General features: G+C 47.7%; 1 protein-coding gene across 4 annotated transcripts in view; it reads left to right on the top strand.

Annotated features, from left to right (window-relative positions):
- LOC116823033 (putative cation-transporting ATPase 13A4) overlaps window positions 1-16129 on the top strand; it is an 80455-nt gene that overhangs the window by 25259 nt on the left and 39067 nt on the right. For all 4 annotated transcript variants that reach the window (XR_004373308.2, XR_004373309.1, XM_032777345.2 and 1 more), the window contains exons 4-12: window positions 785-855; window positions 947-1027; window positions 2555-2624; window positions 4232-4366; window positions 5748-5820; window positions 7465-7596; window positions 8730-8900; window positions 12131-12288; window positions 15629-15817. Coding sequence is in view for 2 of the 4 variants with exons in the window: in XM_032777345.2 (XP_032633236.1) it covers window positions 785-855; window positions 947-1027; window positions 2555-2624; window positions 4232-4366; window positions 5748-5820; window positions 7465-7596; window positions 8730-8900; window positions 12131-12288; window positions 15629-15817 (1080 nt within the window). In the remaining 2 variants the exon portion in view is untranslated. The remainder of the gene's footprint in view (window positions 1-784; window positions 856-946; window positions 1028-2554; window positions 2625-4231; window positions 4367-5747; window positions 5821-7464; window positions 7597-8729; window positions 8901-12130; window positions 12289-15628; window positions 15818-16129) is intronic.

Consider the following 16129-nt stretch of genomic DNA (forward strand, 5'->3'; position numbering starts at 1 on the left):
CTCCACAATGACACAGGAGAGGCTGGTCGGCCTTGCAACCATCTCAACAGAGCACGAGCTGGCCCAGACTGTGGATCTTCAGGAAGCAGTTCAAATCTTTGCAACCGAGAAGGCACGGAAAGCACCATTTTGATTATTCAAACAGATAAAAATGCCAGACAAGAAAGTTACATTTGCTGTTCAGGCATTTGAAAGTTAAGTGTTACTTAAAATTTTTGAACACGGCATTTAAAGTTGTTAGTTCTCCTTTATTGGGGTAGGTAGCAGAGCAGTACTATGAGAGGAGCAGAACAGGAAGAACTGAGACCTTTTAAAGTTTTGGCCCAAGCGAGGGGGCACCGGGGCATCATTTGAGCTCCCCGCCTCAGGTGCCAAAATGTTGTGGGCCAGCCCTGGTAGGTACATTGCATTGCCATAGTCCAGCCAGGAAGGGAGAAAAGTGTGTGTCTCTAAAGCTGGGTTATTGTCTACCAGGAGGGACAGAATTGTCTAGCCAGCCATAAGTGCCAGCCTAGTGGTACCTGTGAGAGTGCTCAGTGTCAGTGAGAACTTCAGGAGCGCTCCTGAATTCCGGGCTAACCTGAACAATTGTCGGTGTGTATCTTCAACCAAAGGAGACTGCGATGTGGCTGCAAACACCTTCGAGTGCTTTCCTTGCCCGCCCCACCAGTATGATCAGTCTTGCTTGAGTTCAGCTTCCCTCTAGTTATAGAACTATGAGTAGAAGTGACAGCATTTTGGTTCCATTCCCTGCAAATGTTTCTGTTGTTCTTTGGTTTGGCAGGTAAGATGCATCCAAGTGCAGAAAATCCGGTATATTTGGAACAACCCTGAACAACAGTTCCAGAAAGTCGGGTGAGTTAACCTGCTGGGTACAAAGTTCTCTAAGGAAATGGAGCCTCTTTTGGAACGACATCATCAGGAAAACTTTTCCTCTTTCTTCTAGGTCCCTAGAAGACAGTCACACATGTTCAGCTATACACGCCAAATTTGGTTCTGGTTTGCGATGTGAGGAACAGGAGATCAGGTAACACTGCAACATGTCCTGAGTAGTTAGTACTATGGATTTAAGTAGATGTTTAGGACCAGAGTTTCACGTGCTAGGTGCTGTCCTCTTTTGTAAACACTGGTCCTTGAAGGGGCAATTATCTGAATGTGACTGATAATTTTGCACAGTGCAATTGTATTTACACTACTACTGGTGAGTAATTTTGCTTGTACTATTTGTGTACACAGATGTATGTGCATGCAGGACTGTAAATGAAAATGATTTTACATGAAAAATTACAGACAACTAGAGACTGGGCTCAGTTCCCTACTGAAACTTCTGGAAATGTGTCTCTGAATGTTTATCACTGTTATGTGTTTCCATTCAAAAAGTTACCATAGCCTTCCAGTCTGAATTAGTTTGCTGATTCTCTTACTCCAAAATAAGAACAAAAGTAAAGTCTTCATAAAACAGCACAGATTAGCTTCTAGTGGAGCTCCCTTAGCAGAGCTCAATGTAAATAAACTATTGTTAGAAATTAATGAGTTCTAATTATTGAGTTTATTCATGTAAATTAATGCATTTCTGGAAAATAGGGTCCTGGCCCTGACTGGAGTCTTTAACTGTTTCTACAGTACAAATGCAAAATAAATAAATACATTTTTGCATTCATTTGTTTGTATATTGCAAATAATCCAACTCGTAAACTGAGTTCTCATTCAGTCTTACATTCAGAATGCTTTACATTATATACAGAGAGATTTGCATGCAGTGTAGTTGTAGCCATGTCAGACCCAGGATATTAAAGAGACAAGGTGGGTCAGGTAATATCTTTTATTGGACCAACTTCTGTTGGGGAGAGAGACCTCACCCATCTTGTTCCTCTAATACAGTGAGATTTGTATTTAAAATGTTTAGTTTAAGGTACAGAATTTTTTGACACCAGTTACAAGGGATTTTTCCATGAGAGAAACATTTGTTTCTTTAAGGCCATGTTGTGCCGATGAGCTGTGCATATAGGTCTTATGGATGGAGAGAGCTTTTCTGACACAAAAATCTATGGTATAGATGTTTATAATTGTGGGCATGCAACTGGATGTGCAAAAATATGGGCATATCATTTGTGCGTTTACTTATGATTGCATGCACAACTGCAGTGACTGCACTTGCAACTGGCAATGTTTATATCTTACTGACGTTTAGCATATGCAGTTTCTTCAGCTATTTGTGCAGTATATTGATTGGGTGTGCAAAGTGTGCACTCACAGTTGTGTGCACAATAGTGCATAAACAGTTATTATATCCTGGGCCTGTGCTTCTGTTTGCCACAGAACTGATGTATCTATGTAACTAGCACATGGAAAACATCACATCTTGTTTCTTTCTCTTTGAGCCAAGGTTTTTGCAATCTTGTGTGTTTATGTTTTAAAATGGGATCAGTACTAACTCTCACTGGAGGTGGGAGCTGCAGCTGCAGCTGCTTGAGTCGCATTGTCAGGGTGCACAGTTAAATGAGTGAGAAAGCCAGCTTTTCCTTTAATAGCACTCTATCCTTACCCCATGCAGGAGGCTAATATGTGGGCCAAATGCCATTGATATTCAGGTTGTCCCTGTTTGGAAACTACTCATCAAAGAGGTAAACTGCATTTCCATTGCTTTTATTTTGGGGGATATTTGGACATGAAGATCAGACATATGGCACATGGGCATTTGGCTCAAACTCCACTAAGCATGCTCCCTCTCCTCCAAATTCCATCTCAAAACCCTTCCAGGGGATCTCCTCACCATTCCTCCCTCCACCCACTTCCAGGCCTGACCCTTGCTTTGTGTTTGCGTCCTGGGCCAGCACTACAGACTCTTTGTCTTGTGAAGGGCTGTGCACATCTAGGATGCTCCACAAGGAATGTATCATTAACCACAAAAGTCATCTTTTAACTGACAAAAAGTTTAGTTATTTGGTAAAATAAATCCAGCTGCACCAGCTGGCTAGGCTGATTCCTACTTCCAGCACAACATGGCCTCTGTGACTCCACCCTCGTTCCACAGTCTGAATTTTCTCTGCTCCAGTTCTCCTAGAGAAACGGGCTTGAGCTGAGACCTTCACATCCAAACTTACTTCCCCACTGATCAAGGGTGTTTGGATCCAGTGTTCCAGCTCGGATCCAGCTAGCAGAGATGGGTCCAGGCTGCGTAGGTTGCAGCCAGCGCTATGAAAGCGAGCAGGGAGATTGGCTCTGGGACCTGATTTAGGCCCATATCTAACTGGATTGAGCCAGCTGAATATAACCAAGCAGGATAAATATGGCTTCTTAACTCCCCGCTACTGTGGGGTTGCCAACTCTCTAATCGCGCAAAACCGAACTCCCTAGCCCTGACCCTTTCCAAGGCCCTGCGTCCTTCCCCACCCTTCCCCGAAGCCCCACCCCACTCTAAATACATTTCTCTTCCCTCCATGGCTCGCTTCCCCAACCCTGATCCACTTTCACTGGGTCGGGGCAGGGGGTTGGGATGCAGGCGGGGAGGAGGAGTGGAGGGGTTCAGCTGGGGGTGCAGGCTCTGGGGTGGGGCTAGGGATGAGGGCTTTGGGGTGAAAGAGAGGGCTCCAGGCTGGGGGGTGGGGCCAAGGGATTCGGAGTGCAGGAGGGGGCTGTGGGTTGAGGCAGGGTATTGGGGTGCAGGAGGGGGTACGGGCTCTGGGGTGGGGCCAGGGATGAGGGGTTCAGGGTGTGGTAGGGGGCTCTGGGCTGGGGCAGGGGTTGATGAGGGCTCTGGCTGGGGGTGAGGGCTCTGGAGTGGGGTCAGGGATGAGGGGATGGGGCGTAGGAGGGGGCTCTGGGTTTGGGGAGGCTCAGGATTGGGGCAGGGAGTTGGGGCACAGGCTTACCTTGGGCGGCTCCCTGTCAGTGGGGCAAAGGCAGGCTTCCTGCTTGTTCTGGCATTTCGCTGCACCCCGGAAGCAGCCAGCAGGTCCAGCTCCTAGGCAGGGAGCCATGAAGCTCCACACCTGCTGTCGCCTGCAGGCCCCTCCCAGCTCCCATTGGCCGCAGTTCCCAGCGAATGGGAGTGTGGAGCCAGTGCTTTGGGCAGGTGCAGCGCATGGAGCCCCATGGCCCCCCTGCCTAGGAGCTGGACCTGCTGACCACAGCACCGCCAACCGGACTTTTAACGGCCCTTTTCGACTGGGCGTTCCAGTTGGAAACTGGACACCTGGCAATCCTATGCTACGGTTCTGTCTCCAAACAGGTCTTAAATCCATTTTACGTGTTCCAACTCTTCAGTGTGTGTCTGTGGTTCGCTGAAGATTATAAGGAGTATGCCATTGCTATCATAATCATGTCCCTCCTTTCAATCGCGGTAACGGTGTATGATCTCAGAAAGGTGAGAGCCCCTCCCCTGCGAAGAGAGGAAGGGGTTACTGTTGCTGCCAGCCAGCCAAGTCAGAGAACATTGCATGTTACACACAGCCTGGTACAGAACAAACAGCTAGTTCTTCACATTGGAGGCAGGCCAGCACTGGTCAGTTTCAGTCACTATTCAGTAATAAAACTAGATTGAATCAGTGCTGTTGTTGTGGCCCCAGTGACTGAAGGTGCCTGGAACCACAGCTCCAAGATTCAATACTGAAGTACATAACTGAGAGCTTCTGACCCAGGGCCGCCCTGAGGATTGAGGGGGCCTGGGGCAAAGCAATTTAGAGGGCCCCTTCCATAAAAAAAAGTTGCAATACTATAGAATACTATATTCTCGTGGGGGGCTCTGCAGGGCCTGGGGCCTGGAGCAAATTGCCCTACTTGCACCCACCCCACCCCTGGGCGGCCCTGTTCTGACCATGTCTGCACTGCAGGTGTATCCACCCACCCCCAGCAAAGGTCCTGAAGTCTTGCCCCAGCATGCAGCAGGCTCATTGCAAAACCTGGAATCAGTTCTCTGGGGTCGGGCTCTTTGATTGTCCCCAAATCCTGCTCAGGGTGTGGACTCTGCAGGAGAGGAAGGTACACGAGAAAGAAGGTCGCCTTTTCACAGTGTACAATAGATTACTGGCATTTGGTCCATAAATGTGATTTTCCTTTTGCTTAAACAAGTGCTAAATTATGGAGTAAATTCTCCTCCTTATCCCTAAGTGTGGTGTGGACGAAAACCCCTGGCATAAGTTAAGGGGACAATGATAACGTAATGGTTAGACATTGCCAAGGGTCTGTAGATTACTTTAATTTGGGAAGCTTCTGGCTCTGTGCTCTCAGATATGAACAAAGCAGTACGAGAAAAAGCTGTAGAATCTGAGATGTTTACGTTGTCGAAGTGATTATACCATGAAGGCTGTCTCTCAGTGGGAGCTGCTTGATATATATGGGTGTAAGTAGGCTGGGATAAGGCTCCTTTGGAGATCCCAGCCTTTATAAATTATATAGAAACATTTCTGTATCTTGGAACTATTAGTTAGTGCCCTGACAAGACTAGTCATCTCTGTAACAATCTACCCACATCCTCCCTTCCACATTCCAGCTTGTGGTTTGCTACACCCATTTGTTACACCTTGTCTAAAATTAGATGTTACTGTCCGCACATTGCAGATGCTATCTTCCTATAAATTTGTACAGCTCCTAGCACAGTCCATCCTGCCTGAGGCTCTGATAGGCACAGCAATGCAAACAAACAACAGTAAGAGTTAGTTACTGAATTACATCATGCCTTTTTTTGTACAGCCGTTAACACTGAACACTTCATTCTGTCTCTCCCCTCCCCCTACCCCGATTTGCAGCAATCTATGAAATTACACAGGCTGGTGGAGTCTCATAACAGTGTCAGGGTCACTGTGTGCAGGAAAGACGAAGGTGCGTCATGTTCCATTTTTCTGTTTCTTTTGTTTTCAGTTCCAATGTTACAGCAGCTCATGTCAGCATTGAGAGTAAGTAGGGCAACAACTGACCTCTTAAAATTCCTTCTGGGCCTGTTTTCCTTTTCATCTCACTCCAGGCTATTGGCTCACCTCCCTAAGAACACTGCCGTGTGTTCTTGTGTACCAGTCTCCTACCTACAGTATCACAAGTGAGGTTTAAATGACCATGCCTTGCCTTGGTAAAACGAATCCATCGCATGGGGGAGCTGAGTCGTCTTTGCTAGCACAACTGTGTACCTCAGTGGTACCCATCTAACCTCTGCATTAGTTCGCATTAGTGTGGGCTCATTCCTATTAGAAACAGGGCCAAATGAGGAAGATCGGATTCAGGTTGCTAAGCAGCAGGGGGTTGGGATCCAAAGTTCTTGTTTGGACCCACTGAGGAGATAAGGCTCGGTCTCTGTGTTTGGATCCAGATACAAACTTTCACCAGATATTTGGGGATGTGGGGGTGGGAGTTGGGGTTTGCTTCCAGGATCCTTGTTCAGACCCTTCGGTGACAGATCTGGAGATCTGTAAGAGTTATGAATCTTGCATGGTGCTCTGCTTATTGGGATATTTAGGATACGTTAGTTTATGTCAGGGGTTCTAAACCTTTTTTGAAATCATGCCCCCACTTAGTTTTGTTTTCTTTCCTTGAAGCTCCCCTTCTGTTAGCGAGCAAGATATTCATTCTGCCCTTGTGAAAACCCTTTCTAGAGGCTCATGTCTTCTGGGAGGTCCAAACACTAACCCCCAGGAGCAAGCAGTGCTGCCACCTCATGCACCAGGTTGCAACGCCACTCACTCAAATTTAGCCCAGCTCGCTGTGCTCCCCCCGAAAGTCAGATGCACTCCCACAGTTGAGAACCCAGGGTCTAGGTTACTGGGGTCTGTGAGGAAAAACAAGCAGGAAAGGAAAGAATTGCTCAAGATACCCACTTCTCCACAGACATTTGAGGTTAAGAGACAATGCCAGGACAGGCAAAGGTGCAGGAACACCCAAGCAGGATCCAAAGGGCGTTCCCCCAAGAGAGGGGTATTTGTTTGGGGGAACCAGACTAAGACACAGTCACCTGCTGGGGTGTCTGAAGAAGTTAGGTTTGCCTCCGTTGCCATCAGGGAGGGTAACTCAGATAGGCTAGACATTCATATACCCTGATGGTTATTTTACAATCCCTTTTCTCTAAAAACTTTGTTCCGCCTGTACGTCCACAGTACACTGGTCTCAGCAGACTGGCCACTGTGCACCATTGCTTACAGATTCCCAAACCACAGGTGCCAAGCGCAGTCAGACCCTTGGGGTACGTGGAGCTGACACCCATGGTGCTGTAGCCCCAGGCTCAGTCTAAGAGTGGGAGAATGGCAGAATTCCACCCTGGGATGAGTAAAGGCTCCAGGCCAGACACCCAAGAGGGTGCACTCAGAGAGAGACCAGGAAGGGGCTCGGAGGCACAGACAGACTGGCAACTGTGCCCATCTGTACTTACAAAACATTACAAAGCAAGGAGCACTTGGCCTGGTCGGGGGCGTGCTTGGAACTATTTTCTGCTTATGTGAGAGATCAGCGCTAAAGGTTTGCATCTCACATTGTCTGCAGGCTTCCAGGAGATAGAGTCATGCCATCTGGTGCCAGGAGATGTGCTGGCTTTGACAGGGGGCAAAGCCCTTATGCCATGCGATGCCATCCTGATCAGCGGTGGGTGCACTGTAAATGAAGCCATGCTGACAGGTAAGGATATGCCTGGCTCATCTTAAAGTCACAGACATGATAAAGCTGTGGCTTTGCAATTGTTGTACAAGACACATGTTTTTGGAGTGAGCAAGTCTTTGAAGAGAAAACTGTCAGGGCACAATCTTGTACTTTGCAGTGATGGTTGAGGAGATAAGCACTAAGACCCACAGGGCAGGGCAAGGAACTCACAGGATTTACCTGGGGACAGGAGATCAGGGAGTATGAGCTACCTGACTACTCCTGCACTGACAGAGCCTGCTGACATTCCCCACTGCAAACCCATGTCAGGTTAGGATGCAGAGCAGCTGGTATACTCAGCAGCCCACTGGGTGCGTTCTGCTTGGACATCGCTAAGATATTTGTTAGCAGACAGGCCTGTGACTAAAAGCTTCCCCTTGTCTTGGGTAATGAAATATTTAAACTGCCCTAGGGAATAACTCAGTGACTCCAGTGTCAGGTTCCAAACAGCCAGACACCTGGGAGCCAACAGGCTGGATGCTGGTAGCATCAACTCAGGTCTTCATTTAGGGTGAGCAGCTATAGAAAGCCTGTTCTTGAAATTCTTACACACGTGAGGAGTATCCTTGACCTTTGTGAGCAAGGACAAAGCAGGTCTTAGACTTACCTTGGTGAGTCAGGGCTCAGGCATTGTCCCGCTGACTTGAGCATAGACTGTTCACATGGACCCTTATTCATTTGCATATGCAGCCCCATGCACACCCAAGAGGGACACATCCATGCAGCAATCATGCTCCAGTGGTCAGGGCACTTGTAAGGGACTTGGGAGAGCCAGGTTCCCTTCCCTGCTCTGCCATGGACTCATTTGTGTGACCTTGGGCAAGTCACCTATTCTCTCTGTGCCCATCTGTCCAACGGGCCAACAGCCCCACCCTGCCACACAGGGGTGTGAGCGGATAAACACATGGAAGATTGTGAGACTCTCAGGCAGTACAGTGATGAGGGCCAGAGACAGAAATAATAATAATTTTCCAAACTTGTTTGTCTCCACTTGGGCTAGCTGCCGCTTACCACAACACACACTACAAATGGTTACTGTGCAGGCTTCAAAGGGATGCACCCAGGTTTCGGAATGCGCTGCACTTTCCTTATTGCAATCCGATCTCCTCTAGGGGAAAGCACTCCAGTAACAAAGACCCACTTGCCCCAGGCTGATGACTCCAGACCCTGGAGAACATGCTGCGCAGAGGATTACAGAAGACATGTCCTTTTCTGTGGAACAGAGGTCATCCAGACCAAGGCAGACGGCAATGGGCCGGCGAGAGCTGTTGTGCTGAGGACTGGTCAGTCACGGTGCTGTTCTCTAAAGCTGGAGCAGGCGAAGAGCACGTCTACACTGCAAAAAGAAACCTGCAGAGCATGGCTCAACTGACTGTGGCTCACAGGGCTCAAGCTACGAGGCTAAACAGAGCCGTTGAGACTTTCGGGCTCAGGCTGCAGCCCAGGGTCTTACACCTGGCGAGGTGGGAGGGTCTCAGAGCACAAGGTCCAGCCCGAACCCTCACATCCACGGCTATTGTTAGCCCCCTAGTGTGAGTGCTGCAAGCCCAAGTCAGGTGACCAGAGCTCAGACTCAGGGCCGCCCAGAGGATTCAGGGGACCTGGGGCAGGGCTGGGTCTTTGGCAGCACTTCAGCGGCCGGTCCTTCAGTTGCTCCGAGTCTTCCACTGCACTGAAGGATCCGCTGCCGAAGACCCAGAGCAAGTGAAGGGCCCACCACCAAAGTGCCGCCGTAAACCCGGAGTGGCTCGCAGGGTTCCTACAGAGCCTGGGGCCTGGGGCAAATTACCCAACTTGCCCCCCGCGTCTGGGCGGCCTTCCTCAGACTCTTTGCCATGGGGTGGTGGGGGATGGGTGGGTTTTCAGAGTAGTTGTGCCTACAAGTCCAATCCTCTGTCATACCAGTCACACCAATGTTAATGGATTTACTCCAAATTTACCCCAGCCTGGCTGAGAGTAGCGTTTGGCCAAGATCTCTGTCTGCACCAAACAGCTCTTTCTTGTTTGTATTGCTCAGCATAACCCTTTTAAAAAAATATGACAGCATGCTACAGCATTAGCCCTAAAGCCTGCAGTGCCCAGGAACACTGTGTGGGACCATTGCTCTACAATAACACAGACCTAAATGCTAGAACCGAGTCCCATACTCAGCTCCTCTCCAGGACCTGGCTAGCTGCAGGATTGACACCCTCCTGGTCGGACCCCATGGCAGCTGGGCTCCAGCTAACAGTCCCCACCTGGTTCAGATGTCTGGTTAAAGGGTGCTTTTGGCAAGGGGTTTCTGACAGTCCAATAGAGCCCAGGTTTGCTGAGCAGCACCCTGGAAGGCCATGCTCTTGTCCTGTGCCTGAGTGAGGATGGCTGAGTGAGGATGGCTATTCTATCGTTGGTGATTTCTTTTGTGATCAGGGAAGAGCTCCCTTGAGTGAAGCATCACATTCTGGATGTGTTTCCAAGTGTTTGCACATGCATCTAGCTTTTTAAACAACAGCGGATATGCCAGGCCACAAGAGTTGGTCTGAACCTGAGGGTCTGAGTTCAGCGCAAAGGAGACACATCAGAGTGTAAAGGAATGAACAATACCTGAGGGTGCTCAGCCTGCTTTGCTACTTCCTCACTGGGGGAGGGTAGGCAAGAGACTGCACTGCTCTGATCCTGCTGTAGCCTTAGGTGAGTTTAGGGTGCAAATTGCACAAGTCACTAAGAGGTTCTCTACTCAGGTGGCCACATGAGAACTTTCACTGAGTTGTGATTGGTCAAGCACACAAATAAAAACATGAAGATGGTACTTAAAATCCAAATAAATCCAAGCATAACTATACAAAACCAGATCTATATAACAAACCACCCCCTGGATCATGGATGCTTACAGCCTTAGGCGGGCTTCACATAAAGCAATCCCTCAGTGTTGACATACCAGTCTCCATAAAGTTGTAAGCAACAGCTAAGATAAAAGAAAAATTGGAGATCATTACAGGGCGCTTGTTGTAGTCAGGCTTCGGCCATTTGGTCATCCTTGGTGTCCCAACTAGAGGCTGGCTTGACAACCTCTCATACACTGTTCCATTCCACTCACATGCATCTGGACCATGTGTGATCAAGTCATGGCCCTCTATTCATATCGGTATTCTGGGAGCCCTATTTAAGGATTCCAGTCGTCCATGTGTGGTATTCCCGTTGCCCATAATGACATTTTCGACAGTTAAACCAATCATTTGCATCCGTCTCTTTCCAAATAGTTTTGGTGCATCGTTAAGGTTAGCTCTTACTGCAGAAAGCCCCTAAGATGCTACCATCTGTTCATTTGTGGGTTTACTCTATTTATCACAAGATGCATATTGCTAACTTCTAGGTCTCACTCTAAGCCTGTAACACTTAATGCTTAAAACCTCTAGCCAAGGCTATTTTTCATACATGCATTTTAGTTCTTCTGCTTGCGGTTACAGCTTCAAAAACTTCCATTATTATTTTATCTAAAACCATAGACCCTCCAAGATCAGGTCACTGCTAATGCTATATCAGTTCTTAGAAAGACAAGGTGGGTTAGGTCAGATCTTTTATTGGACTAACTTCTGGTGATGAGAGAGAATGGCAGATGTGGAGGATTTGAGAAAGAGGAGCAGGTCCACCTCTCCATGTCTTTCCCTTTCTCCGAAAAGAAAGGACAGCAGACCAGCCATGCCACCCATCCACCCACTGAAGAAGTTGAAGCATAAGAGGAGCTAGAGAGGCACTTGCCTCACCACAGAGATGGCTAAGGGCAGCAGCAGAGTAGGCCTTTTGGAGGATGGAGGGATCTCAGAAAATGCCTTTCGATTTGATGCAACTCGCCTGGGTACTTGTTTTAGCCGAATTTCAGACAGATTCTGGGTTCAGGTGAATCTGAAACTTAAGGTAAAAATCTGCTTTCCCAAGACCCAGTAGTAAGGTTCCCTGAAACTCATCCTCCCGCAAACCAATGGGTTTCACAGAGCCTTCATGAGTGGATGGCACACCTCAGCCACAGATGGGAGACTCAAAACATCCTCACAATGCTCTTCATCTCTTCTGTATTATAAAACCAGCACCTGCCACTGAGAATCTTCTAGCTCAAGTAATCACTTTGAAGGATCCCCAAGACTTGCTGTACAATGTTGTTTGACCTTTATTTGAAGGCAAACCTACTAGGCAATCAACTTTTCATGATCACTGAGTGCCTAAACACACAATTACTTACTATTGTGTTTAGTCCTCCCAAAGTCACCCTATGGGTCTGCTCATGGTAGCAAGTACCACACGCAGTAGTGAGCATTTGCAGGATTGGACATGCTGATGATTGCTTAAGACAAATATCACAGTCTCTGGAAAGAATGTTTCCATATAGGAGCTTTTATAACGTGTAATGTGAGATCTGGGTCTCTCATTTTAAGTTACAGTAGCTATGAATCTTCTCATTCCACCATTTTTCTTAATGAACTTTTAGAACCAATTCCACCATTTACTGATATCTTCTGGCTTTGGTTTGTCACTTCAGGTTTCAACACAGCCAAAGGAGACCTGGTGAGGTCTATTCTCTACCCTAAGCCCACGAATTTCAAGCTGTACAGAGACGCCTTACGGTTCCTGATGTGCCTCATTGTGTTTGCGACCATTGGAATGATCTATGCAGTGTGTGTTTTTGCACTAAACGGGGTGAGTGGGAGAAATCGCCACAACAAAATTCAGACGGCACAGAAATGTGGAGTGTCTTCAGATTTTGTTGCACTTATCAAATTTGGTCTTATTTTCATTACATATTTGCACTAGAATGTGGGGTCATTTTAAAATGACATTGTTCTTACAGAAACAAAAACAAAAAAGCCCCATTTCACATTTTCATCCCAAGGTGCAACCCCCCACAAATATTCTAGTTAACATCTCCCCAGTGTGTCCTTTACTTTGCCTGTTGAGATAAAGATTTTCTTTATAGCTGGGGCTCATACAGCACTGAACGCGCTGTCAGTGCTTACATGTTCCTTTAAAAATAGTCATGATAGTTCACGAACGCAACAGTTCAGAGCAGGAAGGCAGATGATGTGAAATGTAACAAATACATCACAGACATTATTTGCAATATGTTCTGCACTTTTGGACATTCCTAGATTTTGTATTTAAAAAAAAAATCACAAATGTGCCACACGGTGTGGGTGACACACAGAAAAGTGCCAGAGGCGAAAAGGCAGCTTTTTGAAAGCTGCTAGGAACTGTGCCATGTTTGGAGAAGCCAATGAAAAGGCCAAATCCTGAGAGGCAAAAATCTTTATTCTGCAGTTTGTTCCAAAGGGGAAAAATATTCAAACATTTGGTTCAGAAAGTGAATTTATCTCAAGCTGTTTTCCAGGAAAGTGTGTTTAAAATGCAACCCAAGTCCTGCTCCACAGCTTCTCCTTCTATATTGAACGTTCTCACTTGGAATACATAACATACAAGGTGAGACAATCAAAGCTGCAGGAACCTGGGTATCCATATTGTCAGACTTACCTGAAATTCAGTCCTGTGAGATACTGAATGTGTCAGCTCCCATCAGTGCTGAGATACTAACAAGACAGACACCCAGGACCGGCGCTAGGGTTTCTCGCGCCCCAGGCACAGGGCCATTTTGCTGCCCCCCCGCGCTGATCCCACAGCTCCAGTGGAGCTGCCGGAGGTATTCCTGCGGAGGGTCCGTTGGTCCGTGGCTCTGGTGGAGCTGCCGCAGGCATGCCTGCGGAAGGTCCACCGGCGCCGCGGGAGCAGCCGAACCTCCACAGCCATGCCTGTGCAGCTCCACCAGAGCCGCCTGCCGCCCCCCCCCTCCCCGCAAAATGCCGCCCCCTCCAATAATCCTGGCTCCCTAGGCAATTGCCTAGGCTGCCTAAATAGTAGTGCCGGCCCTGCAGACACCTTCATGTTACCTACAGCTAGAGCGACCAGACAGCAAATATGAAAAATCAGGACGGGAGGTCGGGGGTAATAGGTGCCCATATAAGAAAAAGCCCCAAATATTGGGACTGTCCCTATAAAATCGGGACATCTGGTCACCCTGCCTGCAACAGACAAAAAAATCAAGTGAGATTGATGCACAATGTGGTCTGATGTAATAAAAAGTGGGGCAGGAATGGTGAACACAGACTGGACACTCGTAATGCTTCAAATATGGAATGTTTTAGTGGATCGAGTTGGTAATTCCTCATTTGAATTACACGTCTGCAGTGTCTCGTTCTGTGGTCTTGGGCGAATCACTTAGGCCCATGGTTTTAAAAGTGACTTTAATTTTCAGTGCCTTAGTTTTGGAGGCCCCAACATCATATTCAGAGGTGCTGAGCAGCTGGGAACATAGCTGGAACCAGCAGGCATTGCAGTGCTCAGCATGTCTGCCAGTCACAAAGCAGGCATCTCCAGCTTTCCCTCAGAAATTGAGGTGCCCAAATTAAAGGCCACTTTTGTAAGCGTGGTAGCAGTCTGCATCTCCTGTCCAGGAGCATGTGAACCGTTTGCACACTCTAGCATGACCAGGGACAGCTGCCAGTGAGCCTGGCACCCGCTCCAGTGAGCAGGACTGGGAGCCGTACAGCCACGCTGGAGGAGCTGCCCGGGCTGGGCACTGGAAAAGATACAGAGAAGGACAACAAAAATGATTAGGGGCATGGAACAGTTTCCTGGTGAGGAGAGATTAGAAAGACTGGGACTGTCTAGCTCAGAAAAAGGATGACTAAGGGGGGATATGATAGCGGTCTGTAAAATCATGAGTGGTGTGGAGAAAGTGAATAAGGAAGTCTTAGTTACCCCTTCACATAACACAAAAACCAGGAGTCACCCATGAACTTAACAGGCAGCAGGTTTACAACAAATATAAAAGGAAGTATTTCTTCACCCAACACAGTCAGCCTGTAGAACTCGTTGCCAGGGGATGTTGTGAAGGCCAAAAGTATAACTGGGTTAATAAAAGAATGAGATAAGTTTCTGGAGGACAGGTCCATCAGTGGCTCTTAGCCAATATGGTCAGAGGCACAACCCCATGCTCTGGGTGTCCCTAACCCTCCAGTTGCCAGAAGCTGGGACCTGACAGCAGGGAATGGATCGCTCAGAATTGCCTGGTTCGATTCATTCCCTCTGAAGCCCCTGGCACTGGCCACTGCAAGGGACAGGATACTGGGCTAGCTGGACCATTGGTCTGACCCAGTATGACCGTTATGATCAATTTGAGAGACAGTCTCAGTTGATCTCATCTTTAGAACAAGCCATAAAAGCAAACACCTCCCTGCCTAGGATCATGAAAGATGCTGTGGCAATTTTTGCAGTAGTTAGGGCTGTTGCCCTAGTAACCCAGCCTTCTGGTGATTGCCTTCTGCTTTCCTAATTTCCTTCTGCAGTGTCATCTAGCAGAGTCAGCAAACCCTCGGCTTTAGCCAGAGCACACAGGGCAAAAGACAGGGCCTGGAGTGAAATGGGGATTTCAAGCTATTCCGTGCGCTGCCCTATTGCTGGTCCTGTTCTGAGGTCTCCTCTAATTGTACGAGCCTGGAATTGTCCCAGGGTGCCAGAAACATAGCCCAGGATTGGCAGAGCAGAGGGTATCTCAATCAGACCCCGTTTTGTAGCTATACTTCCCCTGCTACGCCAACAACAGGAGAGGAGGGTAGTATATTAGCACCTACATCTGCTCTATATCTCTGCACAACCAGCCTTCCACCCAGGTAAGCTTCATAATAGACAGGTTTTGCTGCCAATGGTATGACACAAGATGGCCATATAGGACCCCAGGATATGGTCAAGTATTTTTCACTTCCTGCCCTCTAAATTGTTGTATCATGTTGCTGAGATTTTTAAACAGCTCCCATGTTCCACCCCAGAAGTGGCTACATTTCAGCAACTGGGAAGTGATTTTTGCACGTCAAGATTTTGGACACAACCCTAATATTACCTGCTTGCTGATGAAATCTTAGTCCTGTGTCTGCGATCCATAGTGCAAGCTTTTGTTCTCTTACTGATAACAGCATTTGTTTTGTGTCAGGAAGAGGCAGGAGAAGTGGTGAAAAAGGCACTGGACGTCATCACTATTGCAGTCCCTCCAGCTCTCCCGGCTGCTTTGACGACGGGGATCATTTATACGCAGGGCAGGCTGAAAAAAAAGGGAATCTTCTGCATCAATCCTCAAAGGATCAATGTGTGCGGTCAGCTGAACCTCATCTGCTTTGACAAAGTGAGTGTGATGGACTCATCATTGTTTTATTAGTAACAATGGAGTTCAACTGGGAGTGCTTGGAATCAAACCAGACGATAAAGTGAGACTGCAGAGACCAAGAAGAGACAATGTTGCACTTCTGACAGATGGCTGGGGGGAGAAAAATTCCATTTTATCTTATTTGTCCATTTGCTGTGTCAAATAAGATTCTGTCTCCCTAGAGAGGGGGAGACCTGCCAGAGATTTAGTCTGAAAGGGGTTCAGGGTACGTCTACACTACGGGATTATTCCGATTTTACATAAACCAGTTTTATAAAACAGATTGTGTAA

This window comes from Chelonoidis abingdonii, chromosome 8 (genome assembly GCF_003597395.2).
Source record: "Chelonoidis abingdonii isolate Lonesome George chromosome 8, CheloAbing_2.0, whole genome shotgun sequence".
NCBI classification, from domain to species: Eukaryota; Metazoa; Chordata; order Testudines; family Testudinidae; genus Chelonoidis; species Chelonoidis abingdonii.